The 19,669-nt window shown below is 38.4% G+C and overlaps 1 protein-coding gene across 1 annotated transcript in view; it reads right to left on the bottom strand.

Annotated features, from left to right (window-relative positions):
- Window positions 1-19,669, bottom strand: part of LOC136268340 (cytoplasmic dynein 2 heavy chain 1-like) — an 82,881-nt gene that overhangs the window by 33,020 nt on the left and 30,192 nt on the right. The window contains exons 9-24 of the mRNA XM_066063647.1: window positions 16,172-16,300; window positions 15,003-15,137; window positions 14,518-14,616; window positions 14,084-14,223; window positions 13,655-13,841; window positions 6,828-7,003; window positions 6,280-6,523; window positions 5,637-5,786; window positions 4,984-5,186; window positions 4,584-4,739; window positions 4,231-4,351; window positions 3,790-3,960; window positions 3,515-3,673; window positions 3,027-3,250; window positions 2,458-2,590; window positions 2,001-2,231 (exon numbers count right to left, since the gene is read on the bottom strand). Of these exons, the coding sequence (XP_065919719.1) occupies window positions 2,001-2,231; window positions 2,458-2,590; window positions 3,027-3,250; window positions 3,515-3,673; window positions 3,790-3,960; window positions 4,231-4,351; window positions 4,584-4,739; window positions 4,984-5,186; window positions 5,637-5,786; window positions 6,280-6,523; window positions 6,828-7,003; window positions 13,655-13,841; window positions 14,084-14,223; window positions 14,518-14,616; window positions 15,003-15,137; window positions 16,172-16,300 (2,658 nt within the window). The remainder of the gene's footprint in view (window positions 1-2,000; window positions 2,232-2,457; window positions 2,591-3,026; window positions 3,251-3,514; window positions 3,674-3,789; window positions 3,961-4,230; window positions 4,352-4,583; window positions 4,740-4,983; window positions 5,187-5,636; window positions 5,787-6,279; window positions 6,524-6,827; window positions 7,004-13,654; window positions 13,842-14,083; window positions 14,224-14,517; window positions 14,617-15,002; window positions 15,138-16,171; window positions 16,301-19,669) is intronic.

Genomic DNA, 19,669 nt, shown 5'->3' with positions numbered 1-19,669 from the left:
GCTACACGGAGTTGGCTTTCGAATCATAACTCAGTGGTTTGTAATCCGATTCTTCTGTACTACTGCAAGTACTTTCTATGAAGATTATTCCAGCTATACACCGATTTTCAGCTCATTGCTCTTAGCGGTTTGCCTAGTAGGCGTAAAAACTAATACTTTTTTATTACTAAAAATCGATCGCGTAATTGTGACACAGGTTGGGTTTTTTGTCATACCTCCGTGGTCTTAATCTCGATTCCTTTCAAACCACCAAAAGGCACTCCTACGATGGTTACTCCATCTGCATAGCAATTTTCAACTCATTCCATGAAGCGGTTTACCCTGTAGGCGTGACAACAAATCGATCTTGTTTTACGCGAATAATCGGTCATAACTCCTGAACCATTCATCGGATTTGCACCAAATTTGATGCTAGGATTCACCTTTGGACTCCCTTTCTGTGTACCAAATTTCAAGGCGATCGGAGCACGCGTTTTCGTTTTATATCAATTTTTGCAAGTGTGCGAAAAGACGAAGAATAAGACTTAGGGCTTCCACTCAAAATAGGAAGGTGCTTCGTTTTGTTGTTTCTGGGGATTTTCACACAGATTTACCTTTATGATAAAGCAAACAAGTGCTAATTTGTTATTGGAATGTTTGCAGCAGTCACTATCAGCACAATTTTAACATATGTAAATATCCAAAAAGTGGTCACGTGACCAAAAATCCCTTCATATAGGATTTCCACTGCAAAATAAGATGATGCCTCGACCTTTTTCATTGTTTCTGATGATTTTCATGCAGGCTGACCTTAAGATAAAATAAACAAGTGCTAATAATTATTAAACTGTCTATTACTTTCAATATCAATACACTTTTAATTGTGAACACCCAAAAGTGGTGATGTGGCCAATAATCCCATTACAGCTATAAAGGATGTGCTATAGCACTACAAGATGTAGAAGTCTTCATTATATGGCAAGAAAATACACTAATTGTGACTCAGTCACCCTAAAATACAATGATTTGCTAATAAACTGCCCAATTTAACTATTATGATATTTTTGGTCACGTGACCACTTTTTCTATGTTTTTGTGTGTTAAACTTATGCTGAGACCAAATGCTACAAGCAATCCAATAATAAATTAGTACTTGTTTGCTTTATCTTAAAGGTCAGTCTGTGTGAAAATCACCAGAAACAACAAAAGGAAGCACCTTCCTATTTTGTAAGAAGAAAAAAAACGAAGAAAAAAAACGAAACTTTGGCCGCTCACATCTCGGAAATGGCTTGAGTGATTTCCTTCAAATTTGGAATGTAGACTCCCCTAGCTGGCGGGCAACTCTGCAGCAAATTTGGTTTCAATCAGATAAGCTATCACCGAGATACAAAAGTGTGAAAATGACGTTTTCTTTCTTCCTGTAAATATACTCACGGTGTGGCGCGCCGGCTTCTTGGGCCGCACGACACACTACCGTGTGTCTTGATGTACTTGTTGGTATACTATTATCTATGTACGTATATAATAATATATTGATATCTGCTATCATGTAACTTAACAATCACTATTCATATACGTATGTACATGTGGAGATTAAATGTCAAAAGTCACAAATTTATTGAGAAAGCAAAACTGACATGCAGACATGCATTGGTAATGGAGACACAACTTTCGTGGCAGCTCTCCTTAGATATTTCAGGTAAGACTGTACGTCTATGACTGACAACCACCTTGTGCTGTTTAGGTTGAGCTCCGAGCTCCAAGCTCCAAGGTAGCTTCATTGAAAACTTGTTCAACTTCAATAGCCTTGGTTACCATCTCTAATCGCAATTAAAACTGAACATGTGAACCAATCATCCCAGGTATTTTGGAATGCATCAGAACAACTTTGGTGCTGGAGATGTGCAAGAACATATTTTTTAGACATGATTGCTTATATTGAAAGTGATGAGCCACTGTGTTTAAAAATATGTGATCTGTACCAAACGAGACTAGTACAGGTACTGTACACAGAGACAAACCTCTACATCAGTGCTAATAGCAATGGGTTCCTTGAGAGGGACTACTTCTCCCTCTAATGACCTCATGGCTACAATGTGTGAACACTCCTTATCAAACTGGACACTATGGATACCAGCAAACAACTTCTTCAGGTGAGTCTGGATGACAGTAGGGTTAGTAGCCTGTCCCAATATCTCCAGTAAGTCATCATCGCCAATGAAATAGAAACGAGGAAATACGGAACGTTTCTCCTACAAGGAAAGAGACAACAACAATATGGTATAAATATGTATCATCTTTGTAGAGTGCATACAGCAAAACAAATAAGGGCAGAGGTGTTTGGATATATAAGATAAAAGGTTTCAAATGCAAAGTACTACACAACTTTTGTACTTTTCAAAAATGTTTCTTTAATAGCTTGAGTCTGGCAGTACACCACAAAAAGAGTAGGGCATGCACATTCTATGTTTACAGTACCTCAAGGAATTCATTCAGAGCTTTTTGACATCTTCCCAATTGGTCCAGTATTGTTGCCAGACTCTGTCTTAGGCCGGCCCGATTACCAAGAGAGAGCACACGATGATCATGGCTCACATCAGACATAATGGACCTACAGAAACCAAACATAATGGAGTTAAAATTGTAAAACAATAAAATTTCCAGCATAAAATTCACAAAATTACAAACCTCAAACTGTAGTCCAAATTTGGTATAGTTAGAACATGAATCTCAACCAACCAAACACTTGATTATCATTATAAGTGACTGTTCTATTAGAGTCAGTGTACATGTATGCCTTATTAGGGTAATTGAGCAGTGTTAAGTCTGTATATGTAAGTGAATAGATACTACTTATCCATTTATTTAAACATTTTTGTAAACAAACTAACACATAGATATTTAGATAACAGAGGTCCTGTCCTACCTATTCTGGTTCCACAGGTTAGATATGCAAGGTCTTTACAATGTCTATTAAAAATACTACCGTAGCAAAATTCTGCTATAAAATGGCTAGGAATCATCTTATCACAGTTCATATTATTCACCTGAATTCATCATCAACTCTTTTAAAACGAGCGTGTTCCCTAGGAAGTGCTCCTCTACCAAATATGGGCTCCAGGTAGACCCACTTCCTCTGGATCTGATTCAGCTGGTGGAGGTACTCATCGAGCTCAGCTAGACGTGTCTCCCACAATGAAGCCTTATCAATAAACCCTTGATAATATGGTGAGTCCTTGAGTGACTGTAGTAAGCTCTGGTTGTCTCCAACCTAAACAGGGACAATTAATGTATATGACATGGATGTAAGAACTCCAGTCAAGCATGTACTACTTATCATGTAATAATTGATACTATAGCTGTATGTACGCATGTTCAGCATGTGATACTAGACCTAATTTACTGAAGTTTGAAAAAAATGTTAGTTGCAACAAAACTCTTAGGAGTCATTCTGTACACGCTGAATGTATAACAAATGGATATTACGTATATTGTTTATGCAGTGTCCTTTTCGTGTGCATTAACATTCCTTCACCTGGTTTACAAGGTCTTTCCAATCCTTGATGATACTGATGTCAACAGATTTGCTGTCAGTGTATGGAGTGAGAGAGAAAACAGCTCCAGCGCCCCACAACTCTAGCTCCCTCAATGCCTCTCTGATGGACACCTCACCCTGAGCCCTGCTGTGTAGCTCCTACACACACATACAAGTACTGATAGTACATGTAGCTGACGGTTATTTCAAGATGTCTAAAATGTGTGTACACACTGCAGCTTGTTTACTGTGTACACACATGGCTAATACTGTACCTTTAGTCCATCAATGTTCGTGAGGATAGAGTCAGCAGAACTGAGGATGTCACCAAATGTTAGCCGCTCTAGTGTGGTGCCCCGGGGCATGGATAACATGCGGAACAACTCATGCCAGTGATCAGCTGATAGCACCTCCCCCTTGACATACTTCATCATCGGTAATAGTTGCTATATGTATGCAGCATGAGTTTAAGTAAGGGATAAGTAGCTGTAATATCACAGTACACATACACGCAACACTGCACACACACACACACACACACACACACACACACACACACACACACACACACACACACACACACACACACACACACACACACACACACACACACACACACACACACACACACACACACACACACACACACACACACACACACACATGTACACACAGATGCTCAACACATACGTACTATATAGATACATTTACAGTACCTGGTACTTATCCACCTCCTTCTGCAACATCACAGTCACTGTAGTATGCTCACCATCTAATCCGTCCTTGAGACGGTCCATCCAGGAGGCCAGGAAGTCATCAAAATTGTAAGTGTGACTCCTAGCCAGTAAACAACAACAGTTTATTGTGACGTACATTTGTACTGCTACGTATGTACATTACAAATGTACCTCACAGTGGCAGTAGTGCATACAATGTATAGTATAGTGGGGTCAGAGCTATCTATTGTATATAAATGTGATTGCAATCTTAGAGTATTTCACTAAGGAAGTGTATGATCTATTAGAGTCACTGAAGTATCTTGGAACTACTCTAACAAATCATACAGTACCTGAATGAGATCCAATCCTCCTTGGTCAGTTCAGCCAGGCCAGTATGGAACTGATCATAAAGACTCCACATTTTCTCATATCTTGTGATGTCAGCTATCAGCTCTTCAGCCACTGGGAACTCTGGTACATCCACACCGAAATGTTTACAGTCTGATCTAGTGGATTACAATGTAAATAGCATACACTTATCATTACTCAGTGTACAGTGCACTCACGTATCATAAAATAATAGCACAGTAATAACTTACAGAAGAGTATACTAATGCAGAAAGACCATTGGAAGTGTAAAATATGTACCTATGTATGTAAGTACATGCACTATAGTGTGTCATGATAATGTAAGTTTTTAGTATACGTATAATTGTGATAAGATGAGGTGTCAGAATATTATTGTCCTACTTTAGTTTCTCCATTTGTGTTAGGAGCTCATCAAATTCTGCTCTACGGTCATTGAGGGAGGCCATAGCAGTTACACACACTTCGTGGTCACTGTCCATGCTGATGTCTTGTGGCTTCAACTGGTGCCATCGGGCAGCAAACTTCTCCAGCTGTTGATTGAAGGTGTTGATCCGTGACTCAGCATCTGCCTTCATCACCTCCACCTGAGAAATGAGTTGTGTATAGAGTGTACATGTGTGGGTCTCAGTGGTACTGTGTAGTGGTGTAGTGCATACATACATGCATGTGTGGTCACTACATCTATGTGTGAATGTGTGTATATACATGTGTATTCTGTGTGCGTAGTGTTATAAAACGTTAAACATTTGCTGCTTTTGTCTACATCAATGCAGCAGATCCTTATCTATAAACTTGTTTTGTGTATTCAAGTTTTATTTTGCAGCTTTACAATGTGGCAATTCATATAATACGCATACAGAACTGTATACATTAAACACACACCCATACACACACACACACACACACACACACACACACACACACACACACACACACACACACACACACACACACACACACACACACACACACACACACACACACACACACACACACACACACACACACACACACACACACACACACACACACACCCTTTCTTTAATCATCAGTTGATGGCTCTCCATCATTACTTCAAAACGGTCCCATTCTGTCAACAACTCATTCATTTGTTCTATACCCCCTCCAGCAGTTTGACGTAGTAACTTGTTCTTCTTCTCGGCTTCAGCAAACAATGGCTCCACCTATGATAGTCAAGATAGTGGAACATTACAATACGTGCCCAGGCTCCACCTGACTATGAGCAGGTAAATAAAATGCTGTGGATGTCGTAGTACAAAATATACTTAAATATGTGATATTTATTGTGGTGGAGACACACCTTCAGTAGCTGTTGTTTAACTGAATATCCAAATGAATAGCAGGTGATTGTTCTATTAGAGTACTTTTACCATCATAATTATTCTTTTCAAAACACAGAGTGTATTTCTCATACAACAATATAACACTGTAACATTTTAATCTATGTGAACACTAAATGGGTCTTGCAGTGCAATTACGTTTTGTTCTCTAGATAAGTCATTTATAATAATATAGTACAACATGTATTCAGAGAACAAGGGATTGCAGACTATGAGTCCTGTTTGGGCTACAAACAAACACTACACATGCACACACACACACTCGCACACACACACACACACACACACACACACACACACGCATGCATGCACCCACCTCTGGTTTCTTGGCCAACAGTTCAGCATGTTTCTGGTTCACTTCACCAATCTCTTCTACTGACTGTGGCTTGACACTTAATGACTCTTTAGCACTGGTCAAGAAACTTGAGATGTTGTTGAAGTCTGCTTGTATAGAGTGTCTAAGGGCACCTAGCAGTGCATCATGTAGTCGCTGTAGGTGATCATCAATTGAAGATTTCACTGGTAGAGTTGATACTGTAATGCAGTCCACCCTAATAGTGCTATGTACAAGAAGAACACGTAATCATTACATTGTAATTTAAAACTCTAGTGGATTTGGTCAAATGTGCAAAACTCATTCTCTTTTCAAACACTCTAAAAGAACACACATTACTGTTTGACAAAACACTCTAATTTAACATTATCCGTATTTCCACTTTGTAGTGCATGTATTTTAGTTATGGATAAAACATTTCTTTTTGTAAGCAATTCTAAAATGTAGTATTTTTTGTAAAAGCTTGAAAATTTTTCTAAGCACTGCAGTTGTGTACAGACATGTAGTGTGTAAGTATTGAACTTGCTTACTGGGGAAGTTTCTCAGCTTCTTTTCCCTTGCTTTTCAACAGTTTGAAGTTTCTCTCATAGTCAGCAATACTAATACAGTGCTGCTCCACTAGTGTGTCCATGTCAATGGAGCCCAACACTACCCAGTCATTGAACCGGCCCCTTGCCAGCTGTAGCCGTCTGAATAATTCTTCAGCCTAGGTGGGAAGTAAAATACATATCATATTTTGTGTTATACTGCACAAGTATATATATCTAAACAAAAACAGCCAAGCTGTAAAAAAAGGTGCGGCCCCCAAAAAGGCCATGGTGAAAAAAGATGTGAAATCCAAGGTGGCGGCCAAGAAATGGCTGTGATGGTAGTTTAATGGTTACATTTTAATAACAACAAGTCAGGTGAATTTGGTGCCAAGACCAAGCGGCACAAAATTCACCTGAATTGTCGTTATTAAAATGTAACCATTAAACTACCATCACAGCCATTTCTTGGCCGCCACCTTGGATTTCACATCTTTTTTCACCATGGCCTTTTTGGGGGTCTCACCTTTTTTTACAGCTTGGCTGTTTTTGTTTAGATATCACTTCTTTTTGTATTTGTATACTGCAAAGCCGACCTATGGCTGGCTTTGGGGCTTTTTTAACCCATGTGTTTTTTTCTTTACTACAGGAAGAAGAAAAGAACTTAAAGAAGAATTTTAGTACTTCAATTATTTTTGATTTTATTAGTAATTATACAAATTATATACATATATTTATTACATGCCCATTATTCCCCACAGGATATTTTTTTGCAGCTGATCTCTCTACTGGGTGACTTGAAATGTAGCTGAACTATATACAGGATGGTTTCTTTGTAGCTGAACTCTCTACAAGGTAACCTCTTCTAGCTGGTCTCTCTACAGGGTATTTTGTTTCTAGCTGAACTCTCTACAGGTGATTTGTTTGCAGCTAAACTCTCTACACGGTGGTGTCTTTGTAGCCGAACTCTCTACATGATGGTTTCTTTGTAGCTGAACTCTCTATAAGGTGACTTCGTCTAGCTGAACTCTCTACAGGGTGATTTTTTTGTAGCTGAACTCTCTGCTGTGATTTGTTTGCAGCTGAACTCTCTACATGATGGTTTCTTTGTAGCTGAACTCTCTACAAGGTGACTTCGTCCAGCTGATCTCTCTACGGGTGATTTGTTTCTACCTGAACTCTCTACAGGTGATTTGTTTGCAGCTAAACTCTCTACATGGTGGTTTCTTTGTAGCTGAACTCCCTACATGATGGTTTCTTTGTAGCTGAACTCTCTACAAGATAACTTCTTCTCTACAGGGTGATTTGTTGTAGTTGAATTCTCTACAAGGTGGTTTGCATGAGGCTGAACTCTCTACATGGCGGTTTCTTTGTAGCTGAACTCTCTACATAGTGATTTGTTTGCAGCTGAATTCTCTACATGATGGTTTCTTTGTAACTGAACACTCTACAAGGTGACTTCTTCTAGCTGATCTTTCTACAGGGTGAATTGTTGTAGCTGAACTATCTACAAGGTAACTTCTTCTAGCTGATCTCTATACCGGGTAATTTGTTTGTAGTTGAATTCTGTACAGGTGGTTTCTTTGTAGCTGAACTCTGTACATGATGGTTTCTTTGTAGCTGAACTCTTTACAAGGTGACTTCTTCTAGCTGAACTCTCTACGGGGTAATTTCTTTGTAGCTGAACTCTCTATATGATGGTTTCTTTCTAACTGAACTCTCTACAAGGTAACTTCTTCTAGCTGATCTTTCTACTGGGTGATTTGTTTGCAGCTGAACTCTCTACATGGTGGTTTCTTTGTTGCTGAACTCTCTACAAGGTGAATTCTTCTACCTGATCTCTCTACAGGGTGATTTGTTTGTAACTGAACTCTGTACAAGTGCGTTTTTGTGGGTGATCTCACTGCAGGTTGATATGTTTGTAGCTGAACTCACTAAAGGGTGATTTTGCTTGTAGCTGAACTCCTTGCGTTGTATCTAGTTTCTAGCTGATCGCTCTACAGGGTGATTTGTTTGTAGCTGATCTCTCTACAAGTTGATTTGTGTGTAGCTGATCTCTCTGCAGGTTGATTAATTTGCAGCCGATCTCTCTACATGGTAATTTGTTTGTAGCTGAACTGTCTGTAAAGTGATTTATTTGTAGCTAATCTCTCTGCAGGTTGATTTGTTTTAGCTGAACTCTCTACAGGGTGATTTACTTGTAGCTGAACTCCTTACATTGTGTCTAGTTTCTAGCTGATCTTTCTACAGGGTGATTTGTTTGTAGCTGATCTTTCTACAAGTTGATTTGTGTGTAGTTGATCTTTCTACTGGTTGATTTGTTTGTAGCCGATCTTTCTACAGGGTAATTTGTTTGTAGCTGAACTCTGCACAAGGTGCTTTTTTGTAGGTGATCTCACTGCAGGTTGATTTGTTTGTAGCTGAACTCCTTACATTGTGTCTAGTTTCTAGCTGATCTCTCTACAGGGTGATTTGTTTGTAGCTGAACTCTCTATAAGGTGATTTGTTTGCAGCTGAACTCTCTACATGGTGGTTTCTTTGTTGCTGAACTCTCTACTGGGTGTTTTGCTTGTAGCTACTCTCTACAGGGTGATTTGTTTCTAGCTTATCTCTCTACAGGTTGATTTGTGTGTAACTGATCTCTCTACAAGCTGATTTGTTTGTGGCTGAATTCTCTGCAAAGTGTTTTGTTTGTAGCTGACCTCTCTTCAGGGTGATTTGTTTCTAGCTGATCTCTCTACAGGGTGATTTTTTTGTAGCTGACCTCTCTTCAGGGTGATTTGTTTCTAGCTGATATCTCTACAGGGTGATTTTTTGTAGCTGACCTCTCTTCAGGGTGATTTGTTTCTAGCTGATCGCTCTACAGGTTGGTTTGTTTGTAGCTGAACTCTCTACACGGTGATTTGCTTGTAGCTGAAATCCTTACATTGTGTCTAGTTTCTAGCTGATCTCTCTACAGGGTGATTTGTTTGTAGCTGATCTCTCTACAAGTTGAATTGTGTGTAGCTGATCTCTCTGCAGGTTGATTTGTTTGTAGCCGATCTCTCTACAAGGTAATTTATTTGTAGCTGAACTGTCTAAAAGGTGATTTGTTTGTAGCTGATCTCTCTGCAGGTTGATTTGTTTTAGCTGAACTCTCTACAGGGTGATTTATTTGTAGCTGAACTCCTTACATTGTGTCTAGTTTCTAGCTGATCTCTCTACAGGGTGATTTGTTTGTAGTTGATCTCTCTACAAGTTGATTTGTGTGTAGCTGATCTCTCTGCAGGTTGATTTGTTTGTAGCCGATCTCTCTATAGGGTAGTTTGTTTGTAGCTGAATTCTCTATAAGGTGATTTGTTTGTAGTTGATCTCTCTGCAGGTTGATTTGTTTTAGCTGAACTCTCTACAGGCTGATTTGTTTGTAGCCGATCTCTCTACAGGGTAATTTGTTTGTAGCTGAACTCTCTACATGGTGGTTTCTTTGTTGCTGAACTCTCTACAGGGTGTTTTGCTTGTAGCTGATCTCTCTACAGGGCAATTTGTTTGTAGCTGATCTCTCTACAGGGTGATTATTTTGTAGCTGACCTCTCTTCAGGGTGATTTATTTCTAGCTGATCTCTCTACAGGGTAATTTTTTGTAGCTGACCTCTCTTCAGGGTGATTTGTTTCTAGCTGATTGCTCTACAGGTTGATTTGTTTGTAGATGAACTCTCTACAGGGTAATTTACTTGTAGCTGAACTCCTTACTTTGTGTCTAGTTTGTAGCTGATCTCTCTACAGGGTGATTTGTTTGTAGCTGAACTCCTTACATTGTGTGTAGTTTCTAGCTGATCTCTCTACAGGGTGATTTGTTTGTAGCTGATCTCTCTACAAGTTGATTTGTGTGTAGCTGATCTCTCTGCAGGTTGATTTGTTTGTAGCCGATCTCTCTACAGGTAATCTGTTTGTAGCTGAACTCTCTATAAGGTGATTTGTTTGTAGCTGATCTCTCTGCAGGTTGATTTGTTTTAGCTGAACTCTCTACAGGGTGATTGCTTGTAGCTGAACTCCTTACATTGTGTCTAGTTTCTAGCTGATGTCTCTACAGGGTGATTTTTTGTAGCTGAACTCTCTTCAGGGTGATTTGTTTCTAGCTGATCTCTCTACAGGTAGATTTGTGTTGATTTGTTCATTGCTGATCGCTCTAAAGGTTGATTTGTTGCAGCTGAACACCCTGCAAAGTGTTTTGTTTGTAGCTGATCACTCTAAATAAAGGGTAATTTGCTTGTAGCTGAACTCTCTCCACAGTGACTTGTGTGTAGCTGAATTCTGTGTAACTGAATTCTCTAGAGAGTGACTTAATTGTAGCTGAATTCTCTACACAGTGCATGACTTTTTTATAGCTGAACTTTCTTCAGTGTGACTTGTAATGTTCTGAATCTCTATAGTGATATATTTGCTTAACTCTCCACATGGTGACTGTCTTCTTGCTGAACTGTCTATAAGATTAACTGTTTGCAGCTGAACTCCCTACAGAATAACTTGTGATGTAATAAAATTCTATAATGGAGTAAATAAATTAGCCGAATGCTCTATTAGGGTGACTGTTCTATTAGAGTATCTTGATCTCGCATTTGCTACATGGAGTTGGCTTTCAAATCATAACTCAGTGGTTTGTAATCCGATTCTTCTGTACTACTGCAAGGACTTTCTATGAAGATTATTCCAGCTATACACCGATTTTCAGCTCATTGCTCTAAGCGGTTTGCCTAGTAGGCGTGAAAACTAATACTTTTTTTATTCATAAAAATCGATCGCGTAATTGTGACACAGGTTGGGTTTTGTGTCATATCTCCGTGGTCTTTATCTCGATTCCTTTCAAACCACCAAAAGGCACTCCTACGATGGTTACTCCATCTATATAGCAATTTTCAACTCATTCCATGAAGCGGTTTACCCTGTAGGCGTGACAACAAATCGATCTTGTTTTACGCGAATAATCGGTCATAACTCCTGAACCATTCATCGGATTTGTACCAAATTTGATGCTAGGATTCGCCTTTGGACTCCCTTTCTGTGTGCCAAAGTTCAAGGCGATCGGAGTACGCGTTTGCTTGTTATAGCAATTTTTGCAAGTGTGCGAAAAGACGAAGAAGAAGAAAAAAACGAAGAAAAAAAAACGAAACTTTGGCAGCTCGTATCTCGGAAATGGCTGGAGCGATTTCCTTCAAATTTGGAATGTAGACTCCCTTGGCTGGCGGGCAACTGTGTAGCAAATTTGGTTCCAATCAGATAAGTGATCACCGAGATACAAAGGTGTGAAAATGACGTTTTCGTTCTTCCTGTCAATATACTCACGGTGTGGCGCGCCGGCTTCTTGGGCCGCACGACACACTACCGTGTGTCTTGATATATGCAAGTATAAGAAAAAGTTGGAATTTTAAATTAGATTAGGGACAGTGTATAATGCTGCAATAAAAAGTACTGAAACAAGCTGGATCGGAGTAGTACGTAATGTCCAAATACTGTAAAACAATAAGCAGTGAATATCCCTACTGTGCTACACTCAATGCACAGTAGGGATATTCACTTCTTATTGTTTTACAGTATTTGGACATTACGTACTACTCCAATCCAGCTTGTTTCAGTACTTTTTATTACAGCATTATGCACAGTCCCTAATCTAATTTAAAATTCCAAAATATTTCTTATACTTGTTTGCGAAGTTTTCTTGCAAGCTCACGACCACTAAATATTTGCTAAGTTACTCACAGCACTATTATACTAGATTATGACTCATACAATAACAACTGATCAGTGGGTGTGGCTCTACATAAGCCTGCAGACAATAATGGACGTGGATTCGTGCATACCTACGGACTGATGAATGGGCGTGGCTACCATATGTCTACATACTGTAATTTACGTAAGCGGGTGTGGCTCACAAAAGAAGCAGAGCTATGCTATGACGTGTAGTAACACGTCCACATTTAATTTAGCTTGTGGGGTCAGACCTGAATAATCTGTAAAGCAGGACCTGGAGGACCTGATTCGGTTTAAAATAAACTATATTTATTGACTTACACATTGCTATATAGTTCACCATGAGTTGTTCTCTCTGATCAATATCAACAGCGAGTCACGTATGCGTGTGTTTTTGGTGCAACTGGCAACCACGTGTATTTGAATAGTTTGATGCAATATATACTGGTATGGAAGCCGTACTGTAGTCTATTAACACTCAGCGGTAGAACCTTGACTGATGGCCATGGTAAAGAAAGATAAAAGGTAAGACAATAGCGCAAGCATTGTATGCTTATCAATATACCAAAGGTTTTTTCTTAAGCAAACTAGAAACATTTCTGCAAAAAAAATTAGGGCTGTAGCTGTAGCCACTTTTCCGGTACACTTGACTAAAGGTGTCAGGCAGACAGGCAGGCAGTAGAAAATTCTGTTGAATAATTTTTTTCTAAATTCTGTAACAACTTGATGCAAACATTTCGGGTCGATCTAAAGACACTTTTGGGCTTGGTTTTACCCAACCAACGCTGTCATGTCGTTGTGAGGAAAAATCGTGGCAGGTTTTTGGGTTATATTATATCACAGATTGCCTTGACACCTTCAATGTCCCTAATATACAGTACTATCGTACTGTATGATATGTACATACACGCTGCGCAAAAGCACATTGACACTGATATGCTCCTACATATGAATTGGTACATAAAAGAAGCAGACTTCATTACACTTCATGCATGCATGCACACACAACTACACACACTATATTACACACACACATGCACGCACACACTGCACGCACGCATGCACACATACACACACACAACAAACACACACAAAGCTATTCATACCTTTCTGTACACAGTAGAGAAGCCCACTGCATTATGGTCAATTATTCTGGGATATATGGTGGCCATAGGTTTGGTAGTGTCCCCAACTCCACGAAAGTGATGAGGTATACACACAAATTTTTTCAGTTCACGATAATACTTAGCCTTCACCTCTTCCAGGGGAGGCCTAAACTGTAACTGTTGCTGCCTGTAGTAAACCAATGGAATTAACTTATAGAGTGTATACATGGAGTACTGTGGAACATCTAAAGTCATCCGAACCTCTCGGGACCACTTGGCGGTTGGATAACAAAAATTTTGTGCGCTTGAAATTATGTGCAAATTTGATAAAGAAAGCATGTAATCCAGAAAACCAAGGGTACATAAATTGTAGTTGTTATTACACTTCTATACAATGAACATACAATGATTTGACTTGCAAGAGCTTACCTGTAGATGAGTTCTACTTTAATCTCTGGCAGGTTCTCATTGAGTGCCTCAAGGCCTAACTGGTACTGGTGTTCCAATGACTTGTATAACTGGTGGTTCCAGTGTTGTTGCCATGGACGCATGTTGCCAGCATTGAAACCCTGAATAATATGAAAAATAAGAAATATTTGACTGACAAGCATATTGTAAAATTATATATAAAGTCCTACTCTAATAAAACATACAATATCAATTGACAGTCGTGCACATGAGCCAATGTATATTCTATTAGAGTAAGTAATATGTGAACCACAGATATATTCAACGTGTCAAAAGATAATACACACTAGTGTGCATACACCACAATACAATTCACAACTTTGTTCTAGTCGAGTAATACATTATACATATGTACAGGTAATGTACGTACAGTATATACTATAATAGTGACAGACCTCTTGTACTAAGGTGGCCATCATTTGTCTGATGTCCACTAGAGCATCTCTCCATCTTTGTTGTTGTCTCAGTAAGTCCACACTCATCAGAGCTGTAACCTACATGTAACAACAGTAATAAGTAAATAAAAACCGTACTAAGAATACAGTAGTAATACAGTAAATACAGTAGGAAGTTCATGACTCCATTAATGAGGTCATGAAGCACATGCATCTTAGCTACATACATGGTCACTATAGTGAGGTGGTTTTGCTAATGGAATCATGAACTGAAACTTAGCTACATATTTAATGCAGTCATGAAACTACACCACAGTTATGTTTGAGATCTACGTGGCATGACATGGTGTACATACACTGAAACAGTGGAGTATACCAAGTAGTTCACAAAGGGAGCTAAATGTACTTCATGACCTTAAAATAACACCCAAACATATAGACTTCAAAGATGGCCCTATAGTGATCGTACACCTACATATACTTACCTTATCAACTAGTACAGCATGGCAGTGTCTCAGGCGTCTATTCTCAGACGTCAACCTCTCAGCTGCTGCCTGTAGCTTATTGATGTACTCCTCCAGCTCTGAAGGATTGTCCCATGTGATCTGAACACCACCATCCTGGAATAATACTAATTTGACCTCACAAGCTACAACTGTGTGTGTAGTGTTTAAAATATGAGATGTGTAAATGTTATTAGAGAATAATCTGAGCACACAACAAGCCTCTCTATTCTATAATTGTGATTAGTAAATTACCTAGATTTCAGGGGATTTAAAATGTGTAAATACTGGACCATGGACAAAGTTTTTTTTATGGATGTCCACATTCAAGATATATTGAGCAGTAGTAATGATCCTAACAGAACACACACCAACACCATTATCCTAATAGTGTAGTCAACTATTAGAGGTGCACCAAATGACTTGTAGCCAATATTCTGATAACCAATATAAAAAGATGATAAACAAAGTCAGTCTGATATGATAGAATAGACTTTTTCTCTAACAATTTGTGCTCTATTATTAGTGGGACTTTAATCAACAGCCAACATTACATAAACAGGCACTGCTAGGATATTACTAGAGCACAAGTACCCATAAATAGGTGTTTATGTATATTTGTATCTGCTGCTTGTTTACACATGTTATTGATCCATACTGATATGCAAAAACAAGACCAATATAGCTGATAACCGATCCCATTATCGGTACACCTCTACTAAAAATCAGGTACCCATGCAGTTCGTTCGTAAAGAAAGGTCGTATGTAAAGTCTGTAGACAGTTGACACACTTGTACTTCAGCCACCAAGAAGAAACTTCTCCAGAGCAAAGTTTAAATGTGTGCAGGTACAGACTTTATTTAGCTTTCAATTCCTTCGTGCTGGTTGCTATTACCATTCAACAGTTTTGCTCACGTACAGGTGTGTATGGATAAACATAGATAGGTACACACACATGCATGCACGTACACGCACGTATGCACACACGCACACACAAACACACTTATAAAAACAATTTCAGTAAACCAGACAGCTGGCCATTCACGTCTGGTTGCTTCAGATATTGGATGGACTGCAAGTGCTCAATAATTGCATTCTTCACCATTTATTCAAGGTCAAAAGATATTAGACAATAACAACAAGCTGCTCACTTTGCCAGCCTTGCTAACTGCAGCTCGAGGATTCTTGATCACTTGTTCCAGGGCTAGCGCAGTCTCCAACATCATGGACTGCTGGCTAGGTATCATCTGTTGATCAATGGTGTTGTAGAAATGAGCCACCTGATGAAACACAACAGGATGAGGACATGCACTATGGATGGTGTAAACAGTATCACAAAGAGGTGACCAGTTTCACTGTACAAATTTTATAATTGAACATTATGGTGTTGTCTTAATTTGCACTTAAAGAAGTAGTTCTCCATTAGAAGCCATACTCACACATATAACAGAAAACCCACTCAAATATAAGCCCTACTAAAATATAAGCCCTACTAAATATAAGCCCTACTCAAATATAAGGTCTTACTGAAATAGAAGCACATGAATCTCAAATATAAAATGTCTTAAATATATATCCACCACAAGTTCTCTTCAATATGCAAACATGCAAAAAAATACATCCAAACTAGATATACATAGGCACATTATGGTCTCTGACCTAGCCTATGGTATGTACTTACACAAACATCTTAATACAATTCATACTACCAGAACATCAAGGTAAAAGATAAGAAGTGTTTATATAATTGTAAAACTGTTTAGAATGGAAACACAAGACATTATAATACACTGTACAATACATGATGTCTTAGTTTTCTTCTTCTTTTTTTTTTAGAAAAGGTCATGAGAACTGTGTACAGCAACATGTCACCAAGCTAAATATGGATATACAGTAGTATTATGGAATGGAATGAATCACATTACCATAACACTATACCTGTACACATAGCAGGAAAGAATGCTGCACTGTACATTATAGGAACTATGAGTCAGCTAACAGAAATGATATTCATACACAAACACATGACCACTGAATACACACAACCTCTCCCCACACAGACACTTAACATTGTTGTAATATATACCCGCTGTACCCACACACAGAAAGTCATGCATTTACAGGTAAATACCCGCAGAAACCTGAACCATTAGGTGTGTAAACATTGTGGTAACTAATATTACCAAAAAATATGCTTAGTGACTACCATTAAAGCCATATTAAAACAGTTTTATTACAAAAGATGTTGAGTTGATGTGTATGTAGTGTATTGTGTGTGAAGAATTGAAACATGTTCTCTTGTATAACACCAGTTAAACAAACAGGTGAGAATGGTAAAAGTAGAGTAAAATAGATAGGTGCTACCAAGTAGATATAATATAGCCAGTTAGCTTGTTAAACAAGACTTTAGTAGAATTATACCAATATGTTGAACAGTAATAGATTAGTGTCTACATGTGCGTGTGGTGTTAGGCGCCTCTACTAAGATATTTCTGCTGTGCCATAGCTAGATGGTTGGTTGAAGTAGAAACTAATTTCTAATTAAAAAGCGCCAATAAAGTTAATTCTATTACACTAGTTGCTCCACATAGGTCGCTTCATTATATATGCAACGTGTCCGAAGAAGCTTACAATTGCCTATAGAGCTACAAAGCGTGTCTTAAGAAATATCTAAATGCTAACACTGAAGCTGCCCTGCGCTGTATTGTTTCATCATAAACCTTTGGTATCTGTAGACCATCAAAAATAAATATCACCAACAATGTTAAAGCTATCAGCACACAAACTGTAGAATGGAAACTGTGTACTAATAAGTCCGAGTGTTATTGTAGCGATCTAGTATATACTGTGTGCCCAAAAACAGCATGAGATACTCATCAAATAGAATAAATTGTTTTCATCACAACAGGTGTTAGATACTATTTTAAAATGATTATCAGGTGCAAAGAGTCAAATTCTACAGTGCAATTAGCTTTATTCCAGTTCCAGCATTTAGCACAACACTGTAGATAGCACATATTATAATAATGTTGTATATTGGGTGTTATGTACACAGTTAAAACCCTGGATAGCAAGGTTTTTTTGCCATTGTTCGTTTCCACTTAATGGTAGGCTAGGTAATCTATAAATGCACTAGCACAAGCTATAGCCAGACCATCAGTACTTTAGTCTCTGGTTCTTCTCCATTCTGTTGTACTGTAAAACAACTATACATGTACGTAGTATCATAATTAAGGAATCTTCTTCATATAATGCATAGGAAAATGTCAAAGGTCACTGATGGCTAGACCTAAGTCAGCACCGAAGTATAGTACATAGTTAGGTCCTTTGCTGACATTGAGACAGATCACCATGCAGGAGATGAATACCACAAGTTATTGACATGGCAGGTAAACTGTAAGATTAGTTGAAGTGCTCTGTATGTGTAAGTGCTACATGATGACATTTAAAGACCAGACTTTACACTTTGCCAAAACCAAAAACCAAATGTGATACATACATATACTAATTCAGTTGATATACTAGAGACAATGTGACCTAGTCTGTCTTATCGCCTATTTAAAAGTATTGAGAAATGCTAGTATTAAGTATTCGGCGTGTTGTAGCTCGCCAGTGGTTGGAGCTACGTGTACCATGTTTTACACTGATTCCTTATTTTCAAGAGCATCCGCTGTACAAGTAGCCAACACTTAAGTGTCCTGCCATTTTAGATTTTTAACTTGATGTTGACTGTACCAGGTGAGCTTCAAAAGGAGTGGATAGTGGGGGTCTGGAAGAGGGCAAGAGGCTATTTTAAACGGAGCTGTACAGCCACATACAGCCACATACAGCCATCCACAGGCTCCATTAGGGCGCCAGACTACTTGTACAGATCGCCACTGTGCTTGCATGGCAAAAGCAGCCAGCAAAAGCATGCCACTCAAGTCGAACTGATTTTGATAACAAAATTTGATCATTTATTCATGTAGCTTTTGTCTTATTGGTGAAAAATCAAACCTGCTGTCATGGGCAATAAGACTGGTTTTCTCAGATCCAGTGACACATTCATAGTGATAGGGAGTAAACAAACCTAAAAATCATGCTACATGTATACGTACGTACATGTAAGATTTCAAATTCTGTGCAAATGTATTCTAAATTCATGGCAAGTTGTTCAAAAGGAAATATAACAAAGTCCATAAAGATTTACAATGGAGTTTTGTATGTATATGAAGTAGTCTTTCAAAAGTAGTTACAAAACTGTAAGTAATATGGAACACATTATGGGCTTAAAAGTTACAAGCAATAGAAACATATTTTCACAATGCATTATAAGACACACAGTATAATAATGTACAAATTTTCGACGGACATATTTTTTTGCAGATTTCATGGTTACTTAGAGGTTTGTGAAATTTTCACCCTTGAAAATTAACAATTATCCAGATTAGCTCTATGCTATATAATATACAACCCGAGTAAAAACAAAAACTAATTATGTACCTCAAAATTTGTAAGTATATGGTACTGCAGGATATGTACATAAAAAATGAGCTTTTAATAACTAGCCCATGGACACCACTGAACTAAATTAGTCACACAACAGTTAGCATCACCCCGGGACTGATCTTGACACTGCCTATACTTCTATGTGTACATCAACGACCTGA

This window comes from Dysidea avara, chromosome 1 (genome assembly GCF_963678975.1).
Source record: "Dysidea avara chromosome 1, odDysAvar1.4, whole genome shotgun sequence".
Classification (NCBI taxonomy): domain Eukaryota; kingdom Metazoa; phylum Porifera; class Demospongiae; order Dictyoceratida; family Dysideidae; genus Dysidea; species Dysidea avara.
This window is presented reverse-complemented; position numbering and strand designations above follow the sequence as displayed.